The following is a 15,380-nucleotide window of genomic DNA, read 5'->3' on the forward strand; positions in this document are numbered from 1 at the left end:
CCATATATCACTTGTGTATTTGCCAGTGTATCTTTGGGGTAGGTTCCTGGAAGTAGAATTGTCGTGTCAAGGATTTTTTCTTTTGAGGAAGATTAGCCCTGAGCTAACTGCTGCCAATCCTCCTCTTTTTGCTGAGGAAGACTGGCCCTGAGCTAACATCCGTGCCCATCTTCCTCTACTTTATATGTGGGACGCTTACCACAGCATGGCTTTTCCAAGCGGTGCCATGTCCACACCCGGATCCAAACCAGCGAACCCCGGGCCACTGAAGCAGAATGTGAGAACTCAACCGCTGTGCCACTGGGCCGGCCCCATGTGTCAAAGGGTTAGTGTGCATGAAATTATAATGGAGATTGCCAAATTTCCCTCCATAGAGGTTGTATATTTTGTATTCCCACTAGGGTCCTACTTTCATTAGTTAACATTATAGTAAGAACATTTCCATTGTCATTAAATATTCGTTGAAAATTGGATTTTGTAATGGCTGCCTAAAATTCCCACATGTGAATGCACCATACCTTAGTTAGTCATTCCTTTCCTGTTGAACATATATGATGCTCCCAACTTTTCTCTATTATAAATAACACTGAAATGGACTTCCTCGAATAAAAATCTTTGACTAAAATCTGGATATTTCCTTAGGACAGATTTTTCGAAGTAGGAATACCGTATCAAAGGTTTTTTAAGTCCCTGGCTACATCTCGCCCAAGTCCTCCTGTGAGGAAATAGTGTATTTTTATCAAGAATGTTGGAACTTCAGAAGAATAGTGGCCTTCAGGGTCTTTATCTGATTGAAGCAGTTTGTCCTTCTGGAGGAAATAAGTAAATCATATCAAACTGTGTAAAAACCCAGTTCTAAAATCCCAAAAGAAATTCTTTTTTTTTTTTTTTGAGGAAGATTAGCCCTGAGCTAACATCTGCTGCCAACCCTCCTCTTCTTGCTGAGCAAGCCTGGCCCTGAGCTAACATCTGTGCCCGTCTTCCTCTACTTTATATGTGGGATGCCTGCCACAGCATGGCTTGCCAAGTGGTGCCATGTCCGCACCCAGGATCCAAGCCGGCCACCAAAGCGGAATGTGTGCACTTAACTGCTGTGCCACTGGGCCGGCCCCAACCAAAAGAAATTCTTTGATTGGGTAGTGGTAGTTCTCATTTGTAGCATCTTTCAGGGCACTAGGCTATTGTTTACTGCCTGTTAATTTATCATTTTCCCTAGACAATCCATTCTGTCTCAAAGGGGCAGCCACTTTCTCCCTTCTTATCAGTGAGATGGCATGCAGCATCTTTGTTTATTCAGTGCATCTCCTCTGAGGAGTGCCTTCCCTGGTCACTAGCATCACAGAGAGGACAAGAAGGAGGCAAGAAATAACAGCTCATCTGTGTCATTTGATGTGTAAATAAGCAACGAGAACAATAACAAATGTTGCATCTTTAATATTACCACTTAAAGTAATAGCCATGGAAGAAATGTTTAGCGAGCACAATTAGGGCTAATTTGACCCGCCTCGATTGTTGAGTATTCACAAGCTCAGGCCGAGGAGTCCAGAGGGAAACTAAATACTGAACACGGCCATTAAGGCAAATGCCATCTTTAGATGTCTATTTAACTTAATGGTAGTTTGTACAAATAAGATGTGAAAATTGTATGTGTGAAGCATGTTGAAACTCATCTTTTCCTTACTATTTGAAAAAGGTCTAGAAATTTCACTATCCCTCTTAAAAATCAGACACCTGGGATGACTAAACTCTGGATTAAAAACACCCCTAAAATCCTGATATTTAGAAGAAAGTATACAATCCAGGAGATTTTTGCACTGGGAATGTGCAAAAATGTACCTGTGTAAACTCACCTTCCCATGTGAACTCTCCCCTGTCTGGTGTGGTATTTCTATAGAAGTGTATGCATGTGATGGAAGAGCTCAGGAGACATAACCCCAGCTCTTTCCACAATAACTCCATGCAGGTCCTGGGCTCCAGGGAGAAGCTGTGCTATCTGAGGTCTACCTTTGGGCTCATGCCTTGACTATCATCATCTTCTAGATCAACATTTCTCTAAGAGTAGTCTGCCACAGGTCAGTAAGCATTATCCAAAAAATGGGATCTAGTGGTCTACTAAGTTCAGGAGATACTGAGTTAAGGACAGTTCAACTGGTTTCCCCCATGGTAGGACTTCTCAGTGTCTTTAAGATGCTATGTGTGTTGTGACTCTCCAAGAGAAGATATGAGAAAGCAGTGATTTCCACCCTTATTGGACTCCAGAATCCTTTCCTCAGGGAGCATCTCGCAAGACCAGTGTTCATTTGAAAACCCTTTTGGGAAATAGTGGTTTGCATGAACTCACTCTGATCTGATGATTGCATCTTTCATTGCAATCACATTCAGTCATGCTTGCAGACTTTTTAAATCTTTTGTAGCATTTTTGTGCCTACCAGCGTCAAATTGTTTTGCCTGAAATTGCTTTTCTCCATACAGAACTTCACTATCCCATGCAATAATATCAAATCCATGATCCTGCACATGTGGTTGATATGGGATTCTGATACAACCAGGAAAGCACTGTGTGATGCAGAATTTGGTAGGTGCAATGGGGCAGGCACACGACTGACTGAGCAGGAGTTACTAGTTGTGACCTTGCCCTTGCCCCATTCACACCTTACTCTGTTTGTTCCATCAGACGTAAATCACTTCCAAGCCGGCCTACCATGGCATTACTTTTTCTTCTTAATAGGGTGCAGGTTGATGTTTGAACTATAATTTTGAAACCAAATTTTAAAAAGTATAAAATTAATATACCCATGTTATAGAAAATTTGAGAAATAGAAAAAAACTACTCATAATTTCACCACTGTGACACAAATATTTTCATCTTTGTATACACTCTCTTGGTGAAAATAGTTTGGTTATTTGTTATCATTTGTTGCCTGTGTATCATCCTGTGTCATTCTTTTCCCCCAAGAAGGAATTAATTTTATCATTTTAGCTGTTTAGAAAACTAATACATGTTCATTATAAAAATCACATTTCATATGCTTTGGTATTGCTTGAAAATGAACAGTCCCCTACAACTGTACACAAACACACACAAACACACACACACACACACACACACAGAAACAAAAATGTGATCATCCTATGGATGCATGTTATTTTTTTCTATGACCTGTTTTTCTTTTCTTTCACTTATATTGTGGACAACTTTGAAAATCTACCTAATCTCATATAGAATTACATAATTTATTTGACTTTTCTTTTTCTTGAGGGTTTTAATATGGCACCAGCCTTTTGCCCCTGCTCCTTCCGCCATGACTCGGCTCCCAGCTTGGCCCCATGGCCACTGTGAGATGAGAATGCAGTTTTCCCTTTGGTGTTTGGCTGGAATAGGGCAGGTATCATCCCAAAGTTCTTCTGCCCTGGTAGCCCTCCTTTTCCCAGACCTTTGGCTAGGGAGAAGGGGCTTTTGTCAGCGCGTGTTAGCAGGTTTCTGCAGCACCCCACTGGGGGTATATGGGAGCCAAAAAGAAAACCCTGAGAATATTGCCATGTCATTCCTCAAGACCTGAGATACCAGCCAGTCCTCCTCCTTCTTTCCACCTTTCAGTGTCCCCCTGTGTTTATCTGTTCCCTGATATCCAGGGATTTTGGTTGTAAGAGGGTGGACGAGAGAGGAACGGGCTACTCCATCTTGGCCAGAAGTGCAAATCCTTTGCTCATATTTTCGATTCCCTCTTTTATCTCTTTATACATCTTTCACACAATTATTTTATCCTCTGTATCAGCAGAGTCTGTTGTTAGTTATTTCTGCTGGCTCTCATTCACGGTGGTTTGTTATATGTTTCGTAATTTTAGATGATGAGTTTGCATTTAATAAGGGGGACTCTATCTGTGGGAGTCTTGCATGTGTCCCTCCAGAGAAAATTTATGTTTGACTGTGTCAGACTTTGAACCACTTTAAGATAATTTCTCAGCTTGGGGTTTCTTTGACCATGCCAACAAGGGTAGGTCTGTGGTTCTGAATGATCAGTGATGAGGTTTTCACATTTTCGCACCCCAAAGTGCAAGACAGACCAATTTCCTTGGTTCCTTCCATTGCCTGTGGGGAGGTTTTTCTAACCCACCCTTCCATAGAGGATGTACCCTCTGGTTCTTTTATGTGATGGGTCTTGACTCCCCCTCTCATCTTGAATGGGCCCAAGGCTTTCTATGCTATCCCCTATGTAGACTTCCAAATCCAAACCTTTTTGTAACCAAGGGGCAAACACCCCCAAATCAGCCACAGCTTCAACTTCAACTGCCCTGTCTTGAGTTTTAGCTTCCTCTTCATTTTCAGTCTTTGAGAATTTTGGCACTGCTTCCTTGTGGACGCATTTCTTGTGTATTCAGAAAGTGTTTCCTGATTCATCAAGCTTTTTAACGGGCTTTATAGCAAGAGATTTCTGGATATCTAGTTCATCATTTTGCTGGAAACAGAACCTTCCTTTTTTTTTTTTTTCTCAATTATTGGTAATATATTTTCTGGCAAGAGTAATGGGAATATATCTTCTTTGTTGGTATTGTAGTAATTAGAAGTAATTTTCATTCTGTATTATAAAGCAATGATGTTCTTAACGTACTCATCAGTAGGACATAAACTGAACTGATTGCTCCAGACTCGCCTGCTAGATCCCCTTGTCTCATGCTTGGGAGCTCATGCCTCAGAATGAGAAGTGGAGTCTCTGGAGATGCGAGGCCCCACGTGGAGACTACAGCTTTCAGTTCATCTTCACAAGCACTGCTCACCCAAGTGAGTTGGATGAATCATCCTTTAAAATCATTGTTTCTCTTGTTTTCACTATAGATGAAAATAAAATGTTTTATTCCCATTGCCCAAGTTGATGCTGATGTTCTCTATTAATTAGAGCTAATGTTGATTATAAAATGCTAATTTTCAACAAAGCATATTCACCTTCATAAATAAATACTGGGCTTTAAGGAAGCAGGCCATTTGACATGAAGCCAATAGCCCTGCACCAAAAGTTCATTCATCCATCCAAGTAGGATCTATTGAGTACCTATTGTGAGCATTCTGCATGATGGAGGGAGGGGGTCCTTGAGACATATGGTCGGTCCATGGTCCTTGGCCTCTAGAAGCTGGCTATCTGATGGGACAATGGATGAGATATAAACACAAATAACTATGAAGTGAGGATATAGCCAGCACCATGTAACTGGTACAGACAATAAGTAGAATAAAATTGTATAGGGAAGAGGCAATTTTTTATGACAGATGTTTAAAAGAAAAAACAAAGGGAAAGGCTGTCTAGGATAGAGAGCACCCGGACTAGGCCTGTAAAGATGACATGGCTCTTGGCAGACAACGTAGAAGTTCCACGTAAAGAAAATGGCATAAGAAGCAGCTCAACTGGGATGGCAAAAGGTAGGTTCAGAGAAGGAAATGTAGGTAGGAGTCAGCTTATGCAGGGCTCCCTGTGGGAGACAAGGTAACCTTCTTTATTCATTGGCTCCTCGTCATCTGCCAAAGATTACTACAATTCCTTCATCTGCTCTTCAAGGATTGTTACGATCACTAGCTTCATGTTGCTACGGACATACTGGAAAGACTTTGCTTACAAAACCGAAGGCTGCTTTTCTCTTACCACGCTGAGAGAGTTTGAACTTAATGTTTAAACTATTGAATGAATGAACTAGAATTATGTTTGGTTTCCACATTCTGTAAAATTCGGAATGATCACTGTCCCCAGAACCATATGGTTTATCAGAGAAGACAGGCCGAGGGGCTGAGGAAGGGCCCTGAAGGTTTGGCGCAGGAGCCCAGTGCTCAGGTCAAGCCAAGGTAAACTGACCAGGTGGCCAGTGGGCACTGCCACCTTGTATATAGCAGTGGGCATAGGTCCAGTGGCCAGGCTCTGGGATCTGTGAGCCTTTGCTGTGTCACATGTCACTCTCACTAGTTTCTTTTGACCTTTGAGTTGATGGAAGTACTAACTGACCAAAATAAGGGAGACATGAGAACAGAATAACTAGTCAAAAATCAAAGTGTAAGAGCTAACAGTGAGTGTTTTCTAGTTGCCACAGGTTAAATTTTTTTTACAAGTATATTGGCATAAAGAATGATTCCTGGGTGCATTCCATTTGTCCTTTGTTTCCTCCCTTGTATGATTATATTATTATTGATGTCATTAAAAGTACATTCATCAGGGCTGGCTGTCAGAGAGTTGCACTTGTTTTGTGCCCACAAGCAGTTCTGAGGTGAATCTCTTGCTTTAGGGCATTAGCTGATCAATACAGACATCTATAGTGAGGAATTGTTTTCCCACCTCCCTCTGCATGGCTCTACTTTCCTAGGGCATTCTGGGACATGGTCTTCCTTTCAGTCAGAAGTCACTCTGGATGGGATAGGGAGACCCAGAAGAAGGTGTCCCTACAAAGGAGTCTTCCTTCTGCAATCCCCTGGCAGAGGGCAGCTGGTCCAAGAAAAGTCCTTGGAAGAATTACGGCAACTGCTCGCCTCTCCTAGCGCTGACACTTCTTCAGCTTATTCTCCCTTCCTTCCTGGTTTGCAGTCTGATCTCAAGTCTTCCTCTATCTTTGAAGTTTCCAGGACAACGTTCCTACAGTCCGAGGCCAAAACCTCCCTGTTATTGCCTTTCGTTACCTGTAAGTAGGGAATTTGTCTTACTCATTTCTGCCTATTGGAGACTTAGCAGCGGCAAAACGCCTGGCAGGTGGTCCATACTGCTGCACTGAACTGAATTTCCAAAATGTGAGTTTACTGATTTCGCTTCTTTCCCCTCTCTCCTTTCCTTGCCCACGCCCTTCACCGTCTCCTCCCACTAACTAGTCACAACCCTCTGCTAACTGTCTAGATTGACTCTGCACTCATTCGGACACACTAGGTACTCTACCAATTTCATCTTCTTGGAGACATGTCTTCTGGAACCTTCTTACCAACTCCAAACTGAACCAGTTGTCCTCTGCCCCCAGTAGATAAGGACACCTGGGACCTCACCTCCCCGTCCTGCAGATCTCCTTCTCGTTCTGTGCCCGAGACTCCGTCCTTGGGTCCATCTAGCCCTTTGGTTTGTTTACTCTCCCTTTGGTCCTCCAGGACTTTCCTGATAAAGGGTACACGGCAGGTATACTTTTTTAGGCTTTGCATGTTGAAAATATCTTTATTCTAATCTCCAACTTACTTGTTTGATCAAGATACGGATTTCTACATTGGAAATTATTTTTCCTCAGAACTTTGAAGGCATTGTTCTATTTTCTTTTAATCTCTCACGTTGCTGATGAGAAGTCTTGCTCTTAATCCATTGTATGTAGCCTGGTTTTCCTCTCTGGAAGCTCTTATGATCCTCTCTTCGTTCTCAGGGTTCTGAAATTTCACCACGATGTGACGTGGGCTCTGCTTACAGACACTGCACTGGCGTCACACCAATGACTGAGGCACAGGCTCCAGAGTCTCACTGTTTGGGTTCAAGTCCAGTGCCACCATTCACTAGCTTTCTGGCCTCAAGCAAGCTCCCGAACCTCTGAGCCTCAGTTTCCACATTTTAAAATGGAGATAATAGTAGTACCTACCTCACAGGGTTGTTGTGAGAGTTAAACGAATTAGGATCTGTAAAATGTTTAAAACAGTGCCTGCCACATAGTGAGTGCTATTTAAGCATTAACCTTCACTAATATTTCAAATATGGAAAGTAACCTCCTAGAGGTCTGCAGTTTCCGTGACCCTGTGCCTGGAATGCGAATGTTGGCCTTGAGAGGAGGGGACGGTTGTGAAGGGGAAGAGGTGGCTGAGTCTCTGATGTGAGACCGAGAAAGAACAAGGTGGATGTACAACAGAATTAGGCTCATAAAGAAAAAAGCAAATGCGAAAAAGAAATAGGGTAATTGTTATTGCTGGTAAGGCACCCCTGGACTAGGGATTCTCAGATGAGGATTGGAGGAATAATAGGTAAAGAGAAGACACAGCCTTTAAAGAAATCTGGTCACTCCAACTTAGGATTCAGATATGCTCCCCAGAAGGGTGTTTTCATTTTTCAATTTAAAAGGAAATATGACATAGATTCAGAATGAGAGTAAGAAAAATGGGGGGATGCTTTAGAAAGTCTCGGTGTCGTTATGAATGGGAAATATCTGATGATGACGTTTTCACTTATCAGAGGTTAAGCTGGACAAGCACAGGCACTTCCTAATTGATATACTAGAAAAACAAACAGATGTTTCCCTCCCTGGTAGGAACTTGAAATTTTAACACTAAAGATTTCACAGACTTACACTCAAAATGATCTATTGATAACAGGACTGGTAATTCAGGGTAATCAAAGAGTCCCAGGTAATGAGGGAAAGCTCTACTTTACATAATAATTCCAAATAATACATTTGGAATGAAAAAACTTTTTTAAATCACCATTTTTTTTACTCTTGTGAAATAATTGATTCAAAGATCATTAACAGATGCTAAAACCACTAATTGAAAGGGGATGGGAAATGGGGGTATTCACATGGTGCCGAAGTGTAGTCATGCGTCTCTTAACGACAGGGATATGTTCTGAGAAATGCATCGTTAGGTGATTTTGTCGCTGTGTGAATATCATAGCGTGTGCTTACACAAACCCAGATGGTATAAGCAACTACATACCTAGGCTCTATGGTACTAATCTTCTGGGACCACCATCAAATATGCAGTCCATCGTCAACCATAAAGCCGTTATGCAGCACATGACTGTATTGTACATAGGATACTTACTACTTGCAAAGAGATGTTTTCTTTACAGTGGAGAGATCCGTGGTCACCAGATGATCCCAGTAATTAAACATCACATTGCTAATAGTAAGACACCAACATGTGGATCCCGATGTAATGAATATGAAGAAACATCATCATCTATGAAATATACTTGCCAAAAATGTTTACCCTGATTCTAATTAAGCTTTTAGATCTAATGTCCATCTTAGAGGACAGGGGATAGAGGAACCAGCTACCTGATAGCATGAGGAAAATACCAGGTGAATCTAAATTGTTAGGACATTCTACAACTGGCCTTATCTTTCCAAAAAGGGGTGAGTATAAGGAGCCTGGTCTAAATTAAAAGAGATTTAAGAAACATAACCATATGTAATGCATAATCCTTGATTGGATTTTGGTGGGAAAAACTCTGAAAGATATTTTTGGGACAGAGAGATTTGAATATGGAATGAGCATTAGACGTATTATGCAATCAGTGTTAATTCTGTTAGGTGTCATAATTGTAGCTATTAAGAAAGTGTCCCTTATTTGGGAAAAGCATGCTGGAGCATTTAGGGGTGGGCTTTCATGATGTGACTTACTCTGGAATAATTTAGCTAGATAAATAGAAATGAAGCAGATATGGCAAAAAGTTAACTGTTGTTGAATCAAGATGGAACGTGCATGGAGATGGATATTCATTGTTTTATTCTACTTTTCTATGTGTTTGAAAATTTCATATTAAGAAATTTGGGCGAATGGCCTGCAGATGCAAAATTGCATAAACTTGGCTGATGGTGTTATGGGAGGAGCGGGAGTGAGTGTCTCAAAGGACCACTTTTGCATCGGGCACCCTGGAAGGAGCATCCGCTCTTTGAGTTCACCAGAGCAAAGGAGTGATATGGTCATTCGCTCCAGAATGTATGCAAGTTTGAGGAGAATTAGTGTACTTCCCCGAGTACCCAAGTTATTGTCAGGAATAATTTACTCACTAGCAGGATCAGAGTGAATAATTCATGTTATGACTGCAATGGGAATGCTCATATGTTTGGTTGTTGTTAGCTGGATTTTTTTTCCCCAAAATTAAGTGACCTAAAATTACCTCCTTTACATGAGGTATTTTGGGGATATCTTTTCTTTTCTTTTTTTAACCACTTCTTTCTTCCAAACAACATGAAGTAACTGCCCTATCCACACAGGCACAGATGTAGACTAACAGTCAAAATGCAGAATTGCTTCCTCCAATGCTAAATTGTTCTTAAAATAGAGTTGTTGCTTAGGAAGTGAGTTTACTGCCCCAGCTGAACCCTCTGTTTCTGATGTAATTTCAGGGAGCTGGACTGCGCCATGTTACGCCGCCTGGAGAAGAGGATTCTGGTTGATCTCCCCAGCCGGGAGGCAAGGCAGGCCATGATCCACCACTGGCTGCCCCCTGTGAGCAAGAGCAGAGCCCTGGAACTGCGCACAGAGCTGGAGTACAGCGTGCTGAGCCGGGTAAGCTGCCTGGATCTGCGGGCCAAGCGGCCACACATGGCAGTCTTCTAGGCCAGCTCTTCTCATAAGCTGTTTGGAGCATCTTCCTTGAGTCACTTAGAAAAGATCCAAGCTGCCCAGCAATGCAATGGGCCTCTTGTTCCAGAAAGAGTGAGCTTTGTCACTTGGAAACAACCAAGCAGAGGGAAACAACGTGATGTAGTGGGCATAGCATAGGGTTTAGACTCGGACAACCCACGGTCAAATCCTGGCCCTGCCCCTCATTAGCTGTGTGGCCTCAGGACAGTCACTTACTCTCTGAGCCTCGGCTTCTTCATCTGTAAAATGGGTAACAGAAATGCCACAAAGGATTGCTGTGATGACTAAATGAAAGTCTTCCACAAACGGAAAAGCCCTAGGTACATGTCTTATTCCCATTGTCCCTGGACACTCGAACCTGATGTTCTCTGAGGTTCCTCAAAGGCAGGTGTGATGTTATTTACAAGAACAAAAGTGCCTACCAAATTTGATCATCCTGATTTGGGCACGAGGGGCCCATTAGGCTAACTTGGGTGGTCTAGGCCTTCCCCAGCATCTTCCAACATACATTTGGATGGTGTTAGGAAGTGATTTATTGCCCAGCTTCACAGGTCATCCAAATGTGTTAGCAGTCTCTCTTCCCCCAAGCATAACATACCTGGGAATCTCTGTATGGTGTTCATGGGGGCTAGGTAGAGAATCCAAACAGGGGCTCTGAGGCTGGGTCCTGGCTACAAGAATGTAATCCCCACCAGCATTCTGCCTGCTGACCAACGGCTGGGGTTGTGGCTGTTTCAGGAGACTGAGGGCTACTCGGGCTCAGACATTAAGCTAGTCTGCAGGGAAGCAGCCATGCGGCCTGTGAGGAAGATCTTCCACGCACTTGAAAATCACCAGTCAGGTATGCTGGGATCACAGCAACGGGGCTCTGGGAGAAATTGTTTAAAAAAAAAAATCCAACTTCCACCAGCAGAGGGAGCCTGGCTCCTGTTCTTAACGGCTCTTTACACTTAGAACATTGTTTGGTCAAATCGTCTCTCTTGCACTCAACTCATTCCTCCTCTGGTGTTCTGATTTGGATTGACTTTGCCTCCAGATGATAAACTCCTGAGAGCTTGAGCTTTTATTTCTCTGGCACACTATGACGCTGCGCTGGATCCATTTGAGGCAATATATAAATATTAAATAATACTTGAATAATGATACATTTAAGTCACATTTTTTGTCGGGGCTTCAGGGGCCGAGTTGCACATTAAAGAAATTTTTCCCTAGCCCTCTTTAGTCTTGCCTTTTGCTGCATTAACCATTAAGAATGCTGCATTATGCATTGTCTGGAAAGAAGGTCTATTAGCATTTCAAGAGCATTGATCACCATGAGGTCAATTGTTGTGCTGTTACTCTTTCTTTTTATCTAGAGAGCAGCAATTTACCTGGGATCCAGCTGGATACAGTGACCACTGCCGACTTTCTGGATGTGTTAGCTCACACCAAGCCTTCAGCAAAGAATCTGACTCAGAGATACTCAGCCTGGCAAAGTGAGTTCGAGTCTGTTTGAAATCACATTTACCCTGACCCGGCCACAAAGACAACCATAGAGGCCTCCTGGTTTATTAGTGTAAGGGAAAGAAGAACATGATTGGAATCGACAAAAGAAACTTATTCTTGAAGACTGGATAAAGTTGGACAACTGGATTGTTAACATGAGATATTTTGGCTAATTTTTCATGACTGATGCCAGCAAAATATGAAGATTTCAATTACAGGTACATGTGCCAGTAGGTCAGGCAACAGAGACTTTTCTCACAATTAGACTCCATAAAATTTTCATGAACAATTTCTTGTAGTGTTCCTCATTTGTGAACTGGTCTTTTCATTTGAAGAAAAAGATGTATGTAGTTAGGAAAGTTGTGTTGGAATGCACAGGGTGGTTCTCAGTTGGGGAGCCAATTAGAAGCTAAGCTTGGGGGCCGGCCCCGGGGCCGAGTGGTTAAGTTTGCGCGCTCTGCTGTGGCGGCCCAGGGTTTTGCTGGTTCGGATCCTGGGCGCTGACATGGCACCGCTCATCAGGCCATGCTGAGGCAGTGTCCCACGTGCCATAACTAGAAGGACCCACAACTAGAATACACAACTATGTAGTGGAGGGGTTTGGGGAGAAAAAGCAGAAAGGAAAAAAAAAAGATTGGCAAGAGTTGTTAGCTCAGGTGCCAATCTTTAAAAAAAAAAAAAAGCAGCTAAGCTTGACAGACCATCTGACCAGCTCACAGTTCAAGGCTGGATAAGGATGGGAGCAGAGAAGCAAAATACTCTGTTTCTTTTGACAATATTCTGACTCTCATCAGCTCTCCCTAATTCTGACCCCTACCAGACTAGGCTCCACTAGGAAATGTCACTGACAGATCTCTAGAGATGAGCGTTTTGAGTCTAGAGTTAACAGCAATGGTGACTAGCACACCACCAGCACCAGCTACCAGCTTGTTTTAAGTTCTGGCCCCTAATAACATCTTTTAACTCTCCACATTGCACGTCCCTTGTGCTCTGGCCCTCCTTTCCATTGCCACAGCTCCTTGTTGGATCCAAAGCTTAGGATGGGGTACCTGAGCTTCTACAACAGTCATCCTGAGTATTCTCTGCTTTAGGCTCCTCATCTCCTTATGGGGTTACAAATAGCCAGAAGCATCTCCCTCAGAAACCCACAATCTGAGGCATCTACTTTCAACTCCTGATAAATTTTGAAGGCTTCCATTAAGTAATGCCACTCCTCTCCCCAACTAGAACTTAGCTATGGTAAGTCACCTTTTCTCTTTCTTGCCTTGTTTTCTTCATCCTTGCAAGGCAGACTCCTCCAGAGGAGAAAAAATTCCAGGAAAAGAGACATTTTGGATAGGCAAATATTCCAAAGGATTTTACCCTTTTAAGGTAAACAAAGCATTTTCGGGGTACTAACTATTTTGAGCAGAATACTCTCAAATGCCTTTTGAAATGTCATTTCATGGAAAATGAAGTCAAATTAAAAATATACCTTATATAATCAATTTAAAATAAAAAGATATTTCATCTTAGTGTATGCTAAACAAACTTTTCCGTGATCATCAGGTATTACCCTATGCAGCAAGAGTGATACGCTAGACGTACAGATCTCTAAATGGCCTCAGACAGCTGTACTGGTCAATTCCCAACATCTGCTTTCTGTGCTTTTGGGTTCTTTTCTTTGTTAGGCTTTCAGCTGACATTTCTTGTAGCTGTGAGTTCATTGGCTCGTGGCCACTACCATCCTAATTTCATAAAATCTCAATGGGATGGAACCTCAACTGTTGTTGCTAATTTGCTGTGGTTGGAAAGCAGGTAAGTTTGCCTTGTATGCGTACTTAAGAGCAAACAGGTAAAGGGGCAGAGGAGACGCTCCTGTGGATAGCGTGCTTTGTGACAACATATTTGGGCCCTTTTAACTTACTGCCCAGCCAGCCCTGGTGGTCTAGTGGTTAAGATTTGGCATTTCCACCATGACCCAGGTTCGCTCCTGGGTCAAGGAACCACATCACCTGTCCGTCGGGTGTCATACTGTGGCAGCTGCATGTTGCTATGATGCTGAAAGCTACGCCACCAGGATTTCAAATACCAGCAGGTCACCCATAGTGGACGGGTTTCAGTGGAGCTTCCAGACTAGACAGACTAGGAAGAAGGACCTGGCCACCACTTTCAAAACATTGGCCATGAAAACTCTATGAATAGCAGTGGAGCATTGTCTGATACAGCACTGGAAGGTGAGAGGATGGCACAAAAAGACCAGGCAGGTTTCTCCAAAGAAGATATATGGATGGCCAATAGACACATGAAAAGATGCTCATCATCACTAACAATCAGGGAAATGCAAATCAAAACTACACTAAGATATCCCCTTACACCTGTTAGAATGGCAAAAATAAACAAAACAAAAAGTGACAAATGTTGGAGAGGATGTGGAGAAAAAGGAATCCTCATACACTGTTGGTGGGAATGCAAACTGGTGCAGCCACTATGGAAAACAGTATGGAGATTTCTCAAAAAATTAAAAATAGAAATACCTTAGGACCCAGCCATCCCACTACTGGGTATCTATCCAAAGAACTTGAAATCAGCAATTCCAAAAATCCCATGCACCCCTATGTTCATTGCAGCATTATTTACAATAGCCAAGACATGGACGCAACCTAAGTGCCCATCAACTGATGATTGGATAAAGAAGATATGGTATATGGGGCTGGCCCTGTGGCCGAGTGGTTAAGTTCGCGCGCTCCGCTGCAGGCGGCCCAGTGTTTCGTTGGTTCGAATCCTGGGCGCGGACATGGCACTGCTCATCAAACCACGCTGAGGCAGCGTCCCATATGCCACAACTAGAAGGACCCACAACGAAGAATATACAACTATGTACTGGGGGGCTTTGGGGAGAAAAAGGAAAAAATAAAATCTTAAAAAAAAAAAAAAAAAAAAAAGAAGATATGGTATATATATATATTTTATATATATACACACAATGGAATACTACTCAGCTATAAAAAAGGATAAAATCGTCCTATTCACAACAACATGGATGGACCTTGAGGGTATTATGTTAAGTGAAATAAGCCAGACAGAGAAAGACGAAGTCTGTATGACTCCACTCATAGGTGGAAGTTAAACATGTAGACAAAGAGAACTGATTGGTGGTTACCAGGGGAAAGGGGGCATGGGGGGAGGGCATAAAGGGTGAAGTGGTGTACCTACAACACGACTAACAATAACGTACAACTGAAATTTCACAAGGTTGTAAACTATCATAATCTTAATAAAAAGTTAAAAAAAAAAAAAAAAAAAGACCAGCCAGGGTTCCCTCTGTTGTACACAGGGTCCCTAGGCGTCAGAATCAAGTAGCAATAAAAGCTTTCTTCCCACTCCTGACTCCAATCAGGGTAAGTGTGGTTTTGCCATCCCTCAATACACGTAACCTTCTTCCACAGTCTACCACGTGCTTGACACACCTCCACATCCTTCCTCCATTCCTTTTAAGAATTTCCAAGTTCATCTTTTTAATACTCCCATCTATATTCAATCACATATTCAATCATCCTCTCGTCTTTCCCTTGGAAAGGCTGTCTCTGAATAGTTATGCATGTATGTTTTTAGG

The 15,380-nt window shown here is 42.5% G+C and overlaps 1 protein-coding gene across 8 annotated transcripts in view; it reads left to right on the forward strand.

Annotated features, from left to right (window-relative positions):
* Positions 1 to 12,074, forward strand: part of KATNAL2 (katanin catalytic subunit A1 like 2) — a 78,955-nt gene extending 66,881 nt beyond the window's left edge. For all 8 annotated transcript variants that reach the window (XM_070221032.1, XM_001498712.7, XM_023647758.2 and 5 more), the window contains 3 exons: positions 10,060 to 10,222; positions 11,039 to 11,141; positions 11,656 to 12,074. In XM_070221032.1, the coding sequence (XP_070077133.1) occupies positions 10,060 to 10,222; positions 11,039 to 11,141; positions 11,656 to 11,795 (406 nt within the window). In that variant the 3' untranslated portion in view covers positions 11,796 to 12,074. The remainder of the gene's footprint in view (positions 1 to 10,059; positions 10,223 to 11,038; positions 11,142 to 11,655) is intronic.
* Positions 12,075 to 15,380: the final 3,306 nt, after the last annotated feature.

Source organism: Equus caballus, chromosome 8 (assembly GCF_041296265.1).
Source record: "Equus caballus isolate H_3958 breed thoroughbred chromosome 8, TB-T2T, whole genome shotgun sequence".
In the NCBI taxonomy this organism is placed as follows: Eukaryota; Metazoa; Chordata; class Mammalia; order Perissodactyla; family Equidae; genus Equus; species Equus caballus.